The 14,310-nt window shown below is 27.8% G+C and overlaps 1 protein-coding gene across 3 annotated transcripts in view; it reads right to left on the bottom strand.

Annotated features, from left to right (window-relative positions):
* The window catches only part of LOC107443656 (uncharacterized), a 94,600-nt gene that overhangs the window by 25,685 nt on the left and 54,605 nt on the right, over positions 1–14,310 (bottom strand). For all 3 annotated transcript variants that reach the window (XM_087157760.1, XM_087157761.1, XM_087157759.1), the window contains 2 exons: positions 3,448–3,533; positions 3,301–3,353 (listed from right to left, as the gene is read on the bottom strand). In XM_087157760.1, coding sequence (XP_087013886.1) covers positions 3,301–3,353; positions 3,448–3,533 — 139 coding nt within the window. The remainder of the gene's footprint in view (positions 1–3,300; positions 3,354–3,447; positions 3,534–14,310) is intronic.

Here is a 14,310-nt window from a genome sequence, read left to right as displayed (position 1 = left end):
TTATATTCCAATGCTACTCCACACAGTAAGAAAAGTATTCATAATGTATTTCAGCAAATGTATTATGAGAGTAAACTATTAGACCTATTCCCACAACAAAGACATGAATATGTTCCCCCAATAACAAAGATCCTAATCTTAAAATGGTCTACTATTCTCAAGTTTTTGTTTATTTATTAGAATTTTTTTTTTTTTTGTATTTACATAATTTATTGGAGTAAGGACTATTCGCGATCGCAACGCTCGAGTACGCCGTCTAGCGGGAGCCTGTAAATATCGGACATTAATTTATCACGTTTTCATTTAGTTCCATCAAAGTCATTGACTGAATCAGACGCCATTTTTTAGCAGCAAATAGGAAACAAAATTTCCCTAAGGAAAAGGCCGAAGAACTTGAAAAAAATCTCCAGAATATTAGTAAATCTTTCAGGAACAGAACACGCCAAACATTTGAAGAAAAATTCTTCAATAATTTTTAATTTCTATTATCAACAAACTTGCAACTGATGACTTCCGATTTCGGATACTGTTACAGATGTGTGTATTAAGGTAAAATGCATTTCTTCTGTCTTCAATTCATTACGAATTAAAGTGAAGTCAACATTGCTTTCGTCATTCCAGTGAATAAATATGAATTCAGAACATACAGAATTGTAATAGTTATAGAATAGTATATATTTCTGTATCCATATAATTCGGAAAACAACAATAAAAAATTATCCAAGTTACTTGAAATAGTGCCATTTCTGCTGATTCTTAATTAATTTAAATCGTTTTCTTGGTAAGTTTTTTTTAATTTTGAAAGAATAAGTTCAACTAGAATTCAGCTATTCTGTTTTTAGCTACATATTCAAATTCATATCAATTATAAAATTTTGCTGTGTAGTATGTTATCTAAAAGTAATGAAGGTATAAACTATGTATCTATTATTTGAGAATAAAGTTTTCAAACAAGGAACTTATCATTTTGGAATTCTCCGGGAATCATAAATCAGGTAAGTGCAATGATTTTTACAATAAAAAATTTGCTTGTAAATATTTTTTTTTCATTTGATGATGGTTCTCTACACTACAGAATGGGTTTTTACGTCTAATTAAGAACTATAAGAATAATAAAAAAAGAAACAATATGAAAGTTTTTATTTCAATGTAAAGAATTCTTAAAATCGTTTTTTTATCCTAAGAATTCTTTATTTTCCGTTTTTTAGTTTATAATTTTTTGATAAAAATTGTTCTCAAAATACTTTTTTTGAAAAATTGAATGGTATAACATTATGTGTTTATGTATACTTCTTGTATATTCCAATGTTTGAAGTAATATGATTCAGAAAAGTATGGAATAAAAATTCGGTACTAACGTATTAACGCCACCGCCGCTACAGATTTGGCGGTTTTTAAGAGCCGCTAATCTACACTTAACATTTTTGCGACAATTCATAAAATAAAACACTTTATTTAAAATCAAAATAGTTAATCGGATTTCGGTGGAAAATGAGCCGATATAGAGTTTAGCATAGATTCAAAACAATCATATCGCCATATGAACTCTGATGAATAAGATTCCAAATGAAATAACATTTCCAAAACATACGTTTACCAAGATAAAGTTTTATGTTGTGGGAATTGGTAAATTTTCGTTTTTTCGGTAAAATATTTCCCTCCTGAAAAAATAAAATTGCATCTTGTTTTGTTTTTGGCAAATCCCAAAGACGAATTTTCGTAGCACTAAAAATGGCGACAAAAAAGAATTGTTTTTTTGTTTTTGTTTCGTCAGCATTCTTTATTTTACGTTTCTTAGTTTCTAAATAATGATTTTTATTGAAACTTGAAATTTTTTGATAAAAATTATTGTCAAAAAACGTTGTTTACAAAATTAAATTTCATAAAATTATGAGGCTTATGTATACTTTTTGTTCATTTTAATTTTTGAACTAATATGATTCTTAAAACTATAGAATGTAAAGTTTAAATGGGCCTTTCATGTTATATCATTAAATTTAGTAATACTATTTCTCGGGCATTAGGTTTTAACTCTTATAAGAATATACATATTTTTTTCTGTTAATGTACAAATATTTTTCCGATGTGTTTTTGATGTTCCTTCTCTAATAAAAAGAGATACCATTTTGTTTTCGGTTATATAAGAAAGAAGATCAAGCATTTTTCTTTTTTAAATTTAATAAGCCACATTAAAGAAGGAACGTTGCAATGCTACACGCTACATTAACGACGTCTCCAGAGTAACTGAATGACGGTTCATATAGAAATCGCAGGTAAGTGTCTCATACAACAACGCCCCCTATAGTTCGTTGCGATCGCGAATCAAGAATGTTCTTTTTTTCAATAAATATAATTTAATAGTCATGGTACAAGAATTTTGAAATGTAGGTTGTTTGAATACTTGCTAACTTTAAATAGCATTTTTTTTAAATCTATAAATACTTTTTATAAAAAAACATTTTTATGCAATCTCATACACCTAATAATTATTTTTTTTTTTTTGAAAAATTCTTTTTCTTTATTTAAAGAAAAAGCGCTCAGGCATATATCAAATTGAAAAGCATCAAGCTTAGCATCAACAGATAACTCTAAAAATGAATCTTAACATGCATTAAGTTCTAAAGATGTATGCACTGAGTTTTAAAGAGATTCTTTTATTAGCTAGCCTGGAAGCAAAAAACTTGCAGCAGGCTGCAGATTAACATAAGATCTGCATACAAATTTTCATATCATATAAAACAACTAAAGCTTCAATGATATGTATTGAAAATGAAAAAAAAAGACAGATTATTTTGGATTGAAGAGCAAATTATTTATTATAAGTGCAGCTAATAATACTCCCTTTGCAAAGATTTTCCGAACAGTTCAAAAAACTTTTAAAATCTGAACTAAGCTGTTGACACATCAACTATAAAAAAAAAACAAGATTTTCAATCATTCCAAATAATTTTTTTCAATTAACTAGTATTTTTAAAAACTATTTTTTTATTCAGTTCTGAAATTTCAGTTATTTGGTTACAGATTGTATACAGAATTATTCTTAAAAAAAAAAAAAAAGTCTTGTAGTACATAATTTGAATTAAATTGGCATAAATTTGCCAACATACAACTTTTTTAGCATAACTTTATCTATTTTACCAATGCAAATTTAACTATAAACTTGTTATATTAAGCCTAATTTTAATACAGTATCTGGTTGAGGTTGCAGACAAATTTGTTTTTGTAAGGATTGTGCTGCAGATTGACACGGTAAATTTGGCTACCAGGTTCAAGTAAGTAAATAAATCACCAAATAATTACCTAAGTTTCTTCTTCTTGATCTAGTTTTATATTCCTTCACTACTTCCTCAGCACTAAAAAGAATATGAATTCAGATATAAGTAAAAAAAAAGTAAATTTACAGTAAAAAATCTTGGAAATAATCAATTTCAACATAAAAGTACTAACTCTGAACTTGAGCTAGAAGATTTCTTGTTTTCTTCTGATGTGGCATCATCATTAATAAAATCATCCTCACTATCATCTTTTAACAACTATAAGTAAAATATATTTAATAAAATTAAATTTATTACTTTATTTATATTATTAAAACTTATAAATGAAATGGTACAATCTTACATTTACTTATAACATAAAAATAACTATAAAAGTTAACTGTTGAATTCTAGAATTCAGCAATAAGTTTTTAGGACAAAAAGGGAACTAAGTGACAAATTACAGAAAAATTCATTATTGTTCATAGTTCCAATACATAAAAAAAGAACATAAAACAATTAAAAATTGCAATTTACCACATGGCAGTTCTCAAAAGATGGAAATATATTGCAGATATAAACATTAAGCTCAGAAAACAACCAAGTTTAAATTTAATAAACAGTCAAGACTTTAAAGTAAATTTACAATTGTCCGCAGATAAGAATTTACATAATTCCAAACATTTATGATATTAACCGAGCAATTATAACACCACTGCTTGATCCAGGAGTTCCCTTGCCTCCTGGGTTGGGTTCAAAATTACAAGTCTAACTAATTGAACATTGATAGTCATAAACATAGAATTAGGACAGCTGCTCAACGCCATTTATAAAATAAAACTAATTAAAGGAAAAGTTGATTAGTATTAACTCCTTGAAGTATTAAAAGTGGAACAATCTAACATCATGTTAATTATTTAGATTTGCTTGACTCGTATTTACAAAAAGTGAATTCTCCGCTTTTCGCTTCATAATGATTTTTACCACTTTTTTTTTGTTCGATTTTAATCTGATTATAATGTAAAAAAATAATTAGATATCACAGAAACGAAATTCTTCATTTCCGCACGGTGCAAAAAAAATCCTGTATTTTTCTTATCATGTCTCGTATAGAAAGATTATTACCGACAAGAATCATGCATTAAATTTCAGGGTGTGCAAAAATTTGACATTTTGGAAAAATTACAGATTTGAGATGAAATCTTCACGACTAAAGCAGGTCATTAAGTGATTATTCAAAAGCTTGATTCAGAATTTGATAATAGTAATAATATTATATTAAAAATAAGTTTGAAATTTTAAATACTAAGTGGAAATACCACACTGTTGAAATGTGGTCGACAAAACTATGTGGACAATAAAATCGTCACAAATCCAGTGCATCGAAAAACTATGAAAATCGGCTGCAATGACTGACAAAAAAGTGATTCTAAAACCACTTGGGATTATAGGTGAATGATCAATAATTAAGTGCAAAATGCACGATTTTAAGTCTGCCTAACAAAATAATAATGCATTGCTAATAAAACATTGAGATTTTAAAAACGAAGTAAAAATCCGCTTGAATAACTAACGTTAAAACAATCGATAAAGCCACACAGATACACTGTGGAAACCTCGCTACTTAAGTGGATCGAGAAATGGTAACTTACGAGGTAATAGCGTGATTCAAAATTTGCTGTATGTAATAATGACATATTAAAATATCGAGATTTTAAAAATCATGTGGAAATCTGTAACAAGCTGCTAAAATATCGCAACCACATGGATTTATTTATTTTTGGTAGAAATTGACGTTAATTATTGTCTTTTTGTTATTTTTTATTGAATAAGGATGTTTTGATGTTTGTTTGCTTTAAAGACCTAATTATTTAGAAAAATCTATTTTCAGGACTAGCCGAAGTCCTTACCATTCCGAATATGGAACTGTTCACTTTATATATATATCGATTTATAGATAGATAAATACATTTTTATGATACAGTGATACAGATTTCAGTTAAATATATACAAGTTATTTATATTGCAAAAATATATCCATTCATACAGGGTAACATCATAACATTGTTACTAGGTATGTAGAACAAATAAACAAAAATTGCTACAAAGTCAACTATAAATACAAACACTCTGTTTACTTTTTAAGCTTATCAAAAACTCTACCAAATTTAAATTATCTTAAACTCACAGAAATTTAGGTATTAAAATTGATTTATAAAAAAATATTTTTATAAAAATATACAGAAAATACAGGGTTAGACTAAACAAATCATCAGATCACAAATAACTATTTACTGGTATATGGTATACTAAGACAAAAGTTACATAAAAATATACACACATAGAAATAAAATATGTATTACATAAAAAATATAAACACACTTTCCTGGTTTTATACCACAAATGTTCAATGTGTGAGATGTAAATCAATGCAGAACAAACACCAGGATTTAATAATGATTTTTTTTAAAAAAAATATTGGTTTTAAAACTTATAAAATTTTAATACAAAATAGTGAAAAGTTTAAATTGATTTTCTTAGTTTAAAATTTATTATATGCTGCATTAATAAGATTCAATAGGAAAGATAACATTAGGGATAAGAAATGTAAGGGAAAGATAACATTAGAATAATAAAATTAGAACTATGCATTTGCATACATCATGTATTAAAGTAATTAATGAAAAACAACTTTTAGTATGGTAATATAGTTTAATATTATTATTATAATCCATTTTTAATAAAATTTTAATTGTAATTTCATTAATATACATACATAATTTATTATAAACTTAATTTCTTACAGTATTTTTAAAAAAAAAATCAAGAAAAAAAATCTTATTTAATTTAAATATATAAATATTAGAAAAAAAAATATAATAATCACTATCTCTGTCTGACCTAGAATAGAAGACCTAGACGCTTGTTTATGACATAACATGCGAAAGGTAGAAAAGAATGTTGCTGTAAGCGATCGGAGATGGTTGCAAAGATAAAAGAACAGTCGATTCCTTACTATCATTATTGGTCTTATTCGTATATATATATATATATATGTGTGTGCGTGTATTTTTTTCATTCTTAAAATCTAAAAATGAGAATCCGCATTTTTTATGCTCTAAATAATTTTGTATACATAGTTCTTGCCTTAAAATAATAAATTAAAAATGAACCAATAGAAAAAAATCACAGTAAAAAGAATTAATAATGCATTAAGAAATTTTAGATAAGGTTTCAAGATTTTTTAAGAAATTTTCTTAAATTTTATTCAAAACTTATTTATTACGGATAAATTTAAATTTTATATTATTTTAAGAGTAAACATATCAAATCAATAGCAATTGATTTAAAATAGAAATATTACTTTTCTAAGAATTGAAAATTAGTACTTAACATTACATTTATGGAAACAAAATATGATTGGAAAGAACACTTAACATACTTTTAAAAAAAAGCATAAAAATGTTTATCCTTCGTAAACCTCAAAAATATTTATAGCAAATTTATATCATTATTCAATTTCTTTTTTATTTACTGCAGTAAATTGATCATCTGTCCATTAACTTTTTTCTATGTTCTCTTGTTTTGCATAAATGTGATAAAAAATGATTTAGCGCGACTTATTTTTTTTATGATATAGACTAGAACTTTAAGAAATAGGTCATTAAGTATTGGAAGATTAATTTTATCGTAAAGTTTAAGTATGATTTTATAAAGACACAAACAACATATTTATAGAACAAAAGCTTTATTTTAACAGAACAAAAGCTATATAACAAAAGCTTTATTCCCCTCTTACTTTATTATTGAGTAAGGGGAAAATATATATACAAAATCAAATAACATTTTGAAACATTATATTTTTAAAGCATAACCCCATGAGGCAAACATTTTATTGGTGAAAATATAATTTCATTATAAAACAATGGGTGCAAGTTGGAAAAAAGGCCAAGACTGAAAATTTTATCTGACTAAAATTCCCGACATACCTCCTCAACATACAAGACACATGCAAAACATCTAGGAAGCTCCACCATAGGATATTTAAATACTGAACAAAAAATATCTGTCTAGCATATCTCTTCTTTTAATAAAATAACATGAGCATAAAAGTACACCAATATAAATAATGTATGCAACTTTTACTAACTAAATTATATCATTAATTGCAATTTCAAGACTATCACCATAGATCTCTATTCTGAAGAAAGCATGGAAAATGTCATTTACTTTTAAATAACCAAATTTCTTATCTAACATTATTAGTCTCACATTTGTGCAAAATTGCAATTCATATATATAGTCAAAGATATAGTTGGGATTTTTTGTCATAGAGTGAAAATGATTGGAGCAGTGAAATTCATTTTGGGAAAGTAAAATACAACAGTAAAAACATAAATAACATTATAAATTACAGAAACCAATTTCATAAAAAGAAACTTTCATGGATAATTCAAAATATTTGCTAAGTTACTGTATTTTAACATGCATATTAGTTAAACAATCTTTGACAAAAATGCTGTTCGTTGATGAAATTGTGAAAATAATTTTAAAAGTAAAACAGTAAATTACTACTGATTGTATAGTTATTATTAAATACTTTAACCATATACAAGCAATTCAAATTTCCTGACACTTTTGAGCTTGTAACAACTTAATACAAGTAGTGTGCTTTAGTGCTGCTTGAGCATAATAACCTGCTAAATATACTGACAGGCATTGATGCTTCCACATTAAAAATATGAATAATTGAGATTGGTGTTAAAAAAGTATCATCAACATCAAAGTCATCAAACGGTACTTTTTCAGATGAACTATCTTTTTTATCATCATAAAAGGTGATACTTATATCACCTTTATGATGAAAAGACAGTCTAAGTTCTTTAAATAAGTGAAGCTTATTTTTTACCTCAAACATTTGTTGTACAGAAATGTGATACTCAGAACCAGCCATACTACAATATTGCCCAAACCTAGACTCCAACTTGTTAGTCTAAGCAGCACCTAACATTTTGAACTCAGTAATGCAATACTGTGTCAGATTAATAATAATTTCAGTAGGAATTAACAAAGCAGTAAGAGATTTTGTTTGCTTGTCTACTACTATCTAAATCTAATTTACCCCATAGTTCTAGCCAATCTAGAAACTTGAGCAAGAAAATAGATTTTTCATTACAAGTAACAGGCTTACACATAGTTTTACGAATGGGTTTACCTTTCAAAGGGGTCTTTACATTAACAAAGTCCCACCATGTAGACATGTCAATGTATTGACTAGTTTCCTCACAATTAAGTAAATTGTGCTTTGAACCAAATTCTTGCAATGTAATAGCAGTATTAGCATTGAAAATTTTAAATGTTAACTTTAAATTCTGGTATTCTTCTTCTTCCTAATCCCCAAAATTAGCAGGGCTTAACCATGTCCAGGAAATTCATGACCCGTAGGAAGTCGGCCACCAAAAGTGGGTTTTTTAAAATGTCCCTCTTGTCCAGTCCAAGACAGTCCAGGATATGTTGGGGAGAAGCCTGCATGTTGCAGGGATGAGATTAGCCAAAAGGCAAAAAAGCTGAATTCCCACAATAGTAAATTTTACACAAGCACAACCCTTTAATAATATAAATTCCAGACAGTTTAAGGTAATAAATAATGTGTTGACATACAATTGTGTACTAATCTATTAATACATAAATGATTACATTGATACTTAACATTTAGTGAAAATAAAAATTACCAATTGAAAAAATAAAGCTGGAAATTATATTTTTCCTCAGTTCACATAAGAGACTATTATTACTTGAAAAACTACCTGGTTTAGTAAATTAAAACTACTGAGAATATACATTAATATTTCATTTCTTTTAATAAATACTGTTATGTGATTTATAGCAAATATATTGGTAATATTACTTTTTAAATTATATTGGGAAAAAAAACTTTAACGGTGGACCGAATCATTATGTTCATATTATAGTCTAATCTAACTAGAGCCCTCTGAAACATATCAATGACAGTGAAGTAGAAATATATAGTAACTCCTTAACATACAAAAATTGCTATTTTAGTTTGAAAAATTACATGACAATCAGCAACTGCTTAGATAATTGTTTTTTATTTGATAAGAATTTTGCCTTTTATAGCATAAATAACAGTAATTATAAAAAAAAATTTTGATGATGAGTTAATTAACTCTTTTTCCAAAAAAAAAATTTAATTAAATCCCCTTTTAAGTGAGTGCTTTTGTTTGCTATATTTAGTCGTTAGTTCATCTTCAAACATCTTGTGACAAATCCTATTTTTTCTTCTTTGCAAGCACAAAATGTAAGTTTTGAATATATTCCCTTCCATTTTCTCTGATGTTGTAACACTTACATATACTAAAAATCGTCATTAGTAAAACAGTCACCTTTATAATAACTAATTAAAAAAAATAATTACTTCTTACAAGAATAGCGATAGTTGATCTTAAAATTGCGTGAATATGAATAACAATTATGGATTTTGAAATCACATGAATATGAAACTAGATATACGATTTTGAAAATGAGGAAATAAAACCTGGAATATAGAATTTTTAAAACGCTTGAATACAAATCCCGATTCAAAATTTTCAGATCCCGTAAATACGAATCATGATGCGTAATTTTTAGATTGCATAAATAAGAATTATGATGCATAATTTTTAGAATGCGTGAATGCGAATCCCAATGCCTTATTTTAAAATCACTTATAAATGCGAAAATCAATGTTTGATATTATAAACCGCATGAGCAAATCAAGACATTGAATTTTAAACTTGAGTGAATATGTATCGCTACATAGGTTTTTAAAAAGGCGTAAATACGAATCACAATATCGGATTTATAAATCTCTTAAATAAGAATCGCAACGTACAATATTAAAATCGCGTGAATAAGAATCACAACACGCAAATATGAAAAGCTATGTTTGATATTAAATTCGTGTGAATAAGATTGAGATATTAGCAGATTCCAGGTTTTGGACATCTAAAAGGGTTGTCAGAAGTAGCGTCGTTTGAACTACAAAAATCAGATCTATCTGGAGGGCGGGTAAAAAATTCGGAAAATCTTATCTGCTGCGAGTAAAAGGGGAGAAAATAGCTAAAATAAGTAAAAATGAGAAAGGATTGGTAGCTATGTAGTTTGAAATTTCTGTTTATCTTTGAAAATCGGTGAATTTTCTGAAAAAACGGAATACTTATTAAAAAAAGTGAAATTTTTAGAAAAATCTGAATTTTTGATTTAAAAAAAAAAGCTGAAATTCAAGAGATATAAGTGAAAAATGTGGAAATCCGCTAAAAAGCGGAAAAATCTCATCCCTGATGTTGTGGCACCTGGGGCAGTTTGGGAAGATTTTAACACTACCCTCGAAAGAAAGAGACATAAGGTGGCTGCTGGTAAGCGCCGTCTGATCCTTGCGGTTGCACCGAATTTTGAGTGCACCTCCTGGACAGGTGCTCTGGTACCAGTGATGCTTGGGGGGTACCAACCAGGAAACATTGTCACATTCTGGTGTAAAAGATTGGATGGCCACAAAGCTTTTCTTGTCAAATCATATCCATATTTAAATAGATTGTTTGATTCTAACTCTTATAGCACTTCAAAAATATTTTTAAGCACTTTAAAAACCTATCACAACTAGGCAGAGTTCACAGGTTTTTGACAATTGACGATTTTATCCGTAATGTCAAAAAACCCTTTTAGACATAGTTTTTGACAATTGTCAAAAACCCAAAATTTTCACGTAAGGATAATTATTAATGAATATAAATACGAAGTATTCTTAAATCATCAATTCAAAACTAATTGAATCCTGAAATTGAGAATCGCTTGCAAAATGTAGCAGAGTTGCACATGAGACGGCAAAAATCTTTCCCACTGAATTCACCCCAGTATACGCACATTCAGACCTGCAACCATCTCATCAAACATGTAAAACAAATGGCATTTTCATACGATACATACCGACAGGCAAGCCTAAATAGATTGAGGTTGAATTAATTGCTAAAACTTTGAATAGAATAATGCCATTTTGCATAATCGTCGCAAAAATAAGTATGGTAAAAATATCTTATTTTGGAAAAGGGAAAATAAAACACTTTTTAAAAACACCCTATGAAAAAAGCACCTTTAAGGGCTTTTATAAAACAAAAATCGGAAATAAGCACCTTTGAGTACATTTTAAAAACCCTACACATCCTGTTATAGTTTATGAATAAAGTCAAAGCTAGCAGTTTGTATTTTTTCAGTATCAGAATGAAAATGGGGATAATGCATATATTGTCCATTTTTTTTTATTGATCCAGTTATTACAAAGGCACTTAACTTCATGTACAGAATTAATTACATAAAAAAGAGGGCATGAATTATCAAAAGGTTGAGAATAAACATAACTCAGTCTTGGAGGACAATAGAAAAGGTACATAGCTCTATGATTAATAGTAGTAACAGCAAATATTATGTAACCAATATGCTCTAGACTAATAATAACTCTATTAATCAAAGCATGCAAATTTTCTGCAACTATACTGACGAGAGGTACAATATCACCAACGACTTAAAATGTACTAAGCTTACTTTGAATCATAAAGGTATGAGCACTAGTGTCATATGACGTACCTACAATATTCCAACCTTTATAATCAAGGTAGGGTTGAATGATGATTTCATTAAGCAACAGAGAAACATGTCGTTGCTTTTCTTACAATGATAAAATCATTTGCTTTGCATACATTAAAAACATAAAATCAGATTGCTCATATTACGATGTTGTGTAATATTGCACAAAAAGTGCTTAGATCAGAGATAAGGTTAAATTACCAGACTGACACAAGAATTTGTATGCTTGGGAGGAAATATAAAATAACAAATAGAGTATTAGAATACCTAGAGCTGTCAAGCTTGCACATTAAAAAATGTAATTGTTCTAAAATGAAATCTAGGGAAAACTTATGTTTATCCTCAACAATCTTTCAAATCAATTTGCTGCTTCTCAAGGCATTCTAATGCATCAAAAATGTCAATTATATCATGTTATAGAGTTTCTCGCCTTGAAAATTGATATGCTTAAATAAGTCCTCAAATACAGTTACAATATATAAAATATGTTGTACATCTTCATCAGAAAAATTTAAGAAGTTCACCTGTTTATCACCATTAAAACTACACATCATTTCTTCGGCCGAACTTTATCCCCAAGCAGCCTTTCAGCTTTGAAAATGTGTCGAAACAATTGCTTTCAACATACAAACTTGCTGCCTCTTCGCTGGCTTTTAATGCCTCAGCTAGTTGAAATTCTTCAATTTTCTACCTTTTTGAAGATGGGTTTTCTCTCAAAGAACTATCTGAGGACAGTTTTCAAATATGCACGGAACCGCCTTTTTTTTTTCGAGAACATGCCGCTCCACGGTATAGGAGATATGCTTTCCAGTCTTTTCATCAAAGTAAGAAGTCTCTACTCTTATATCTTCTACTTCAAAATGTTTTCCACATGCCTATAATTAAAAACAAATATTAAATATTTACAATAGCTATATCCATTTTCACTAACACAGCAAATTTTAATCAAATTTCAATTAACAATCTTTAAAATGAGTGTCTTTTTCTCAAAATATTTTAACAGCACACTAGAAGAACTATTAATAAACAATCACATCAAACTTTGATATATACTAAACGGATATTTTTGTTCCTAAATATTGGAATAGTATTTCAATTATGTATTTAGTATTTCAATTAACGTGTGGATTTAGAAATTCTTCAAAATTAAAATTCTCCTCAGGCGTGTTAAATTTAAAATTCTAATAGCTAAAAATAAACACTATCAACATTCTTCAGATAAACACTGGTATTTTTTACAAAAATGTGCATAAATTTAATTTCATAAAGATTAAAAAGAATTACTTTTTGACATCACAACTTTTAAAATTTTTTTTAGCAATGCTTATTTATATTAGTTAGTGAAAAGTAGTATGTTTACTGAGAAAGACGTATACAAATCTCTAATCTAACAAAAATATAGTACAAAACATTATAAACATTGCGTTAATATTTCAAGACATAGCTTGTTTTATTCTTATAAACACTAAAAGATTTAGCAGTAGAAAATATTGCATTGTAACTCATATATTTTTATGTGTATAATTTAAATGTATAATTCAAACATATTTCCCCGATATATTGAAATGTATATTTCATTAAATAAGATACACCACAATTCCAGGGTTATTTAAAATCTTGAGCTGAAGCTCAATAAAAATTGTATTGACATTAAGTCTATTTATCTAAATCGCTTAGATTCATTAAAGTTGCATTAGTTCGTGAAGCATGCATAAATAACACAATCGAATGCTTTTGTATTTTATGTTTGAATATTAAAATAAGTTTTTTCATAATTAAAATGGAATTAGATCAGATAACAGACATAAATACATTACAGACTTTAATAACTTCTCACAGCATAACAGCAATGCAAGTTACATTATATACATGCTTTCGATCTCATTTCAAATTTAATATACAACACATTAAAAAAAATCTGTTAAAATCAAACTTAACATTTTAGTAATATAAAAAAAAGTATCTTTTACTTACTTCGATATCACTTCAATCCGACTATTTAAGAGCATTAATTGATCAATATTCACACTCAATGGCATCCACGAAGTATTGAGAGCCAACAGAAGAACAACAGACGCTACCTTCTGTTTGTGACGTCACAGGTTTGAAAGCGCTAAGATAGCAGGCCTTGACCTTACAGTAGGGGGTTGGCCTGACACACATCCCAATGATAACTCAGCATATGATAGAAACAAATGCTACTGGACTGAATTACCTTTTTACGCATTATTTGTACATTTATTACATGTTAGTAAACATTTTTTGGATTCAAGATAAATTATTTAGGCTAATTACTATTTATTATCATACAAAGAAAACACATTATTAAAATATATATCCAAAGATGCCAACATGGATAAGAAAAAATCCAGTAGAATTTATGTAATATAAATTTCATGATAATTCTTGCATAATGTGC

Source organism: Parasteatoda tepidariorum, chromosome 2, assembly GCF_982258835.1.
Source record: "Parasteatoda tepidariorum strain Cologne lab strain chromosome 2, Ptep-v5.0, whole genome shotgun sequence".
NCBI lineage: Eukaryota > Metazoa > Arthropoda > Arachnida > Araneae > Theridiidae > Parasteatoda > Parasteatoda tepidariorum.
Note: the sequence above shows the minus strand (reverse complement) of the source record. Positions and strands in the feature narration are given on the sequence as shown.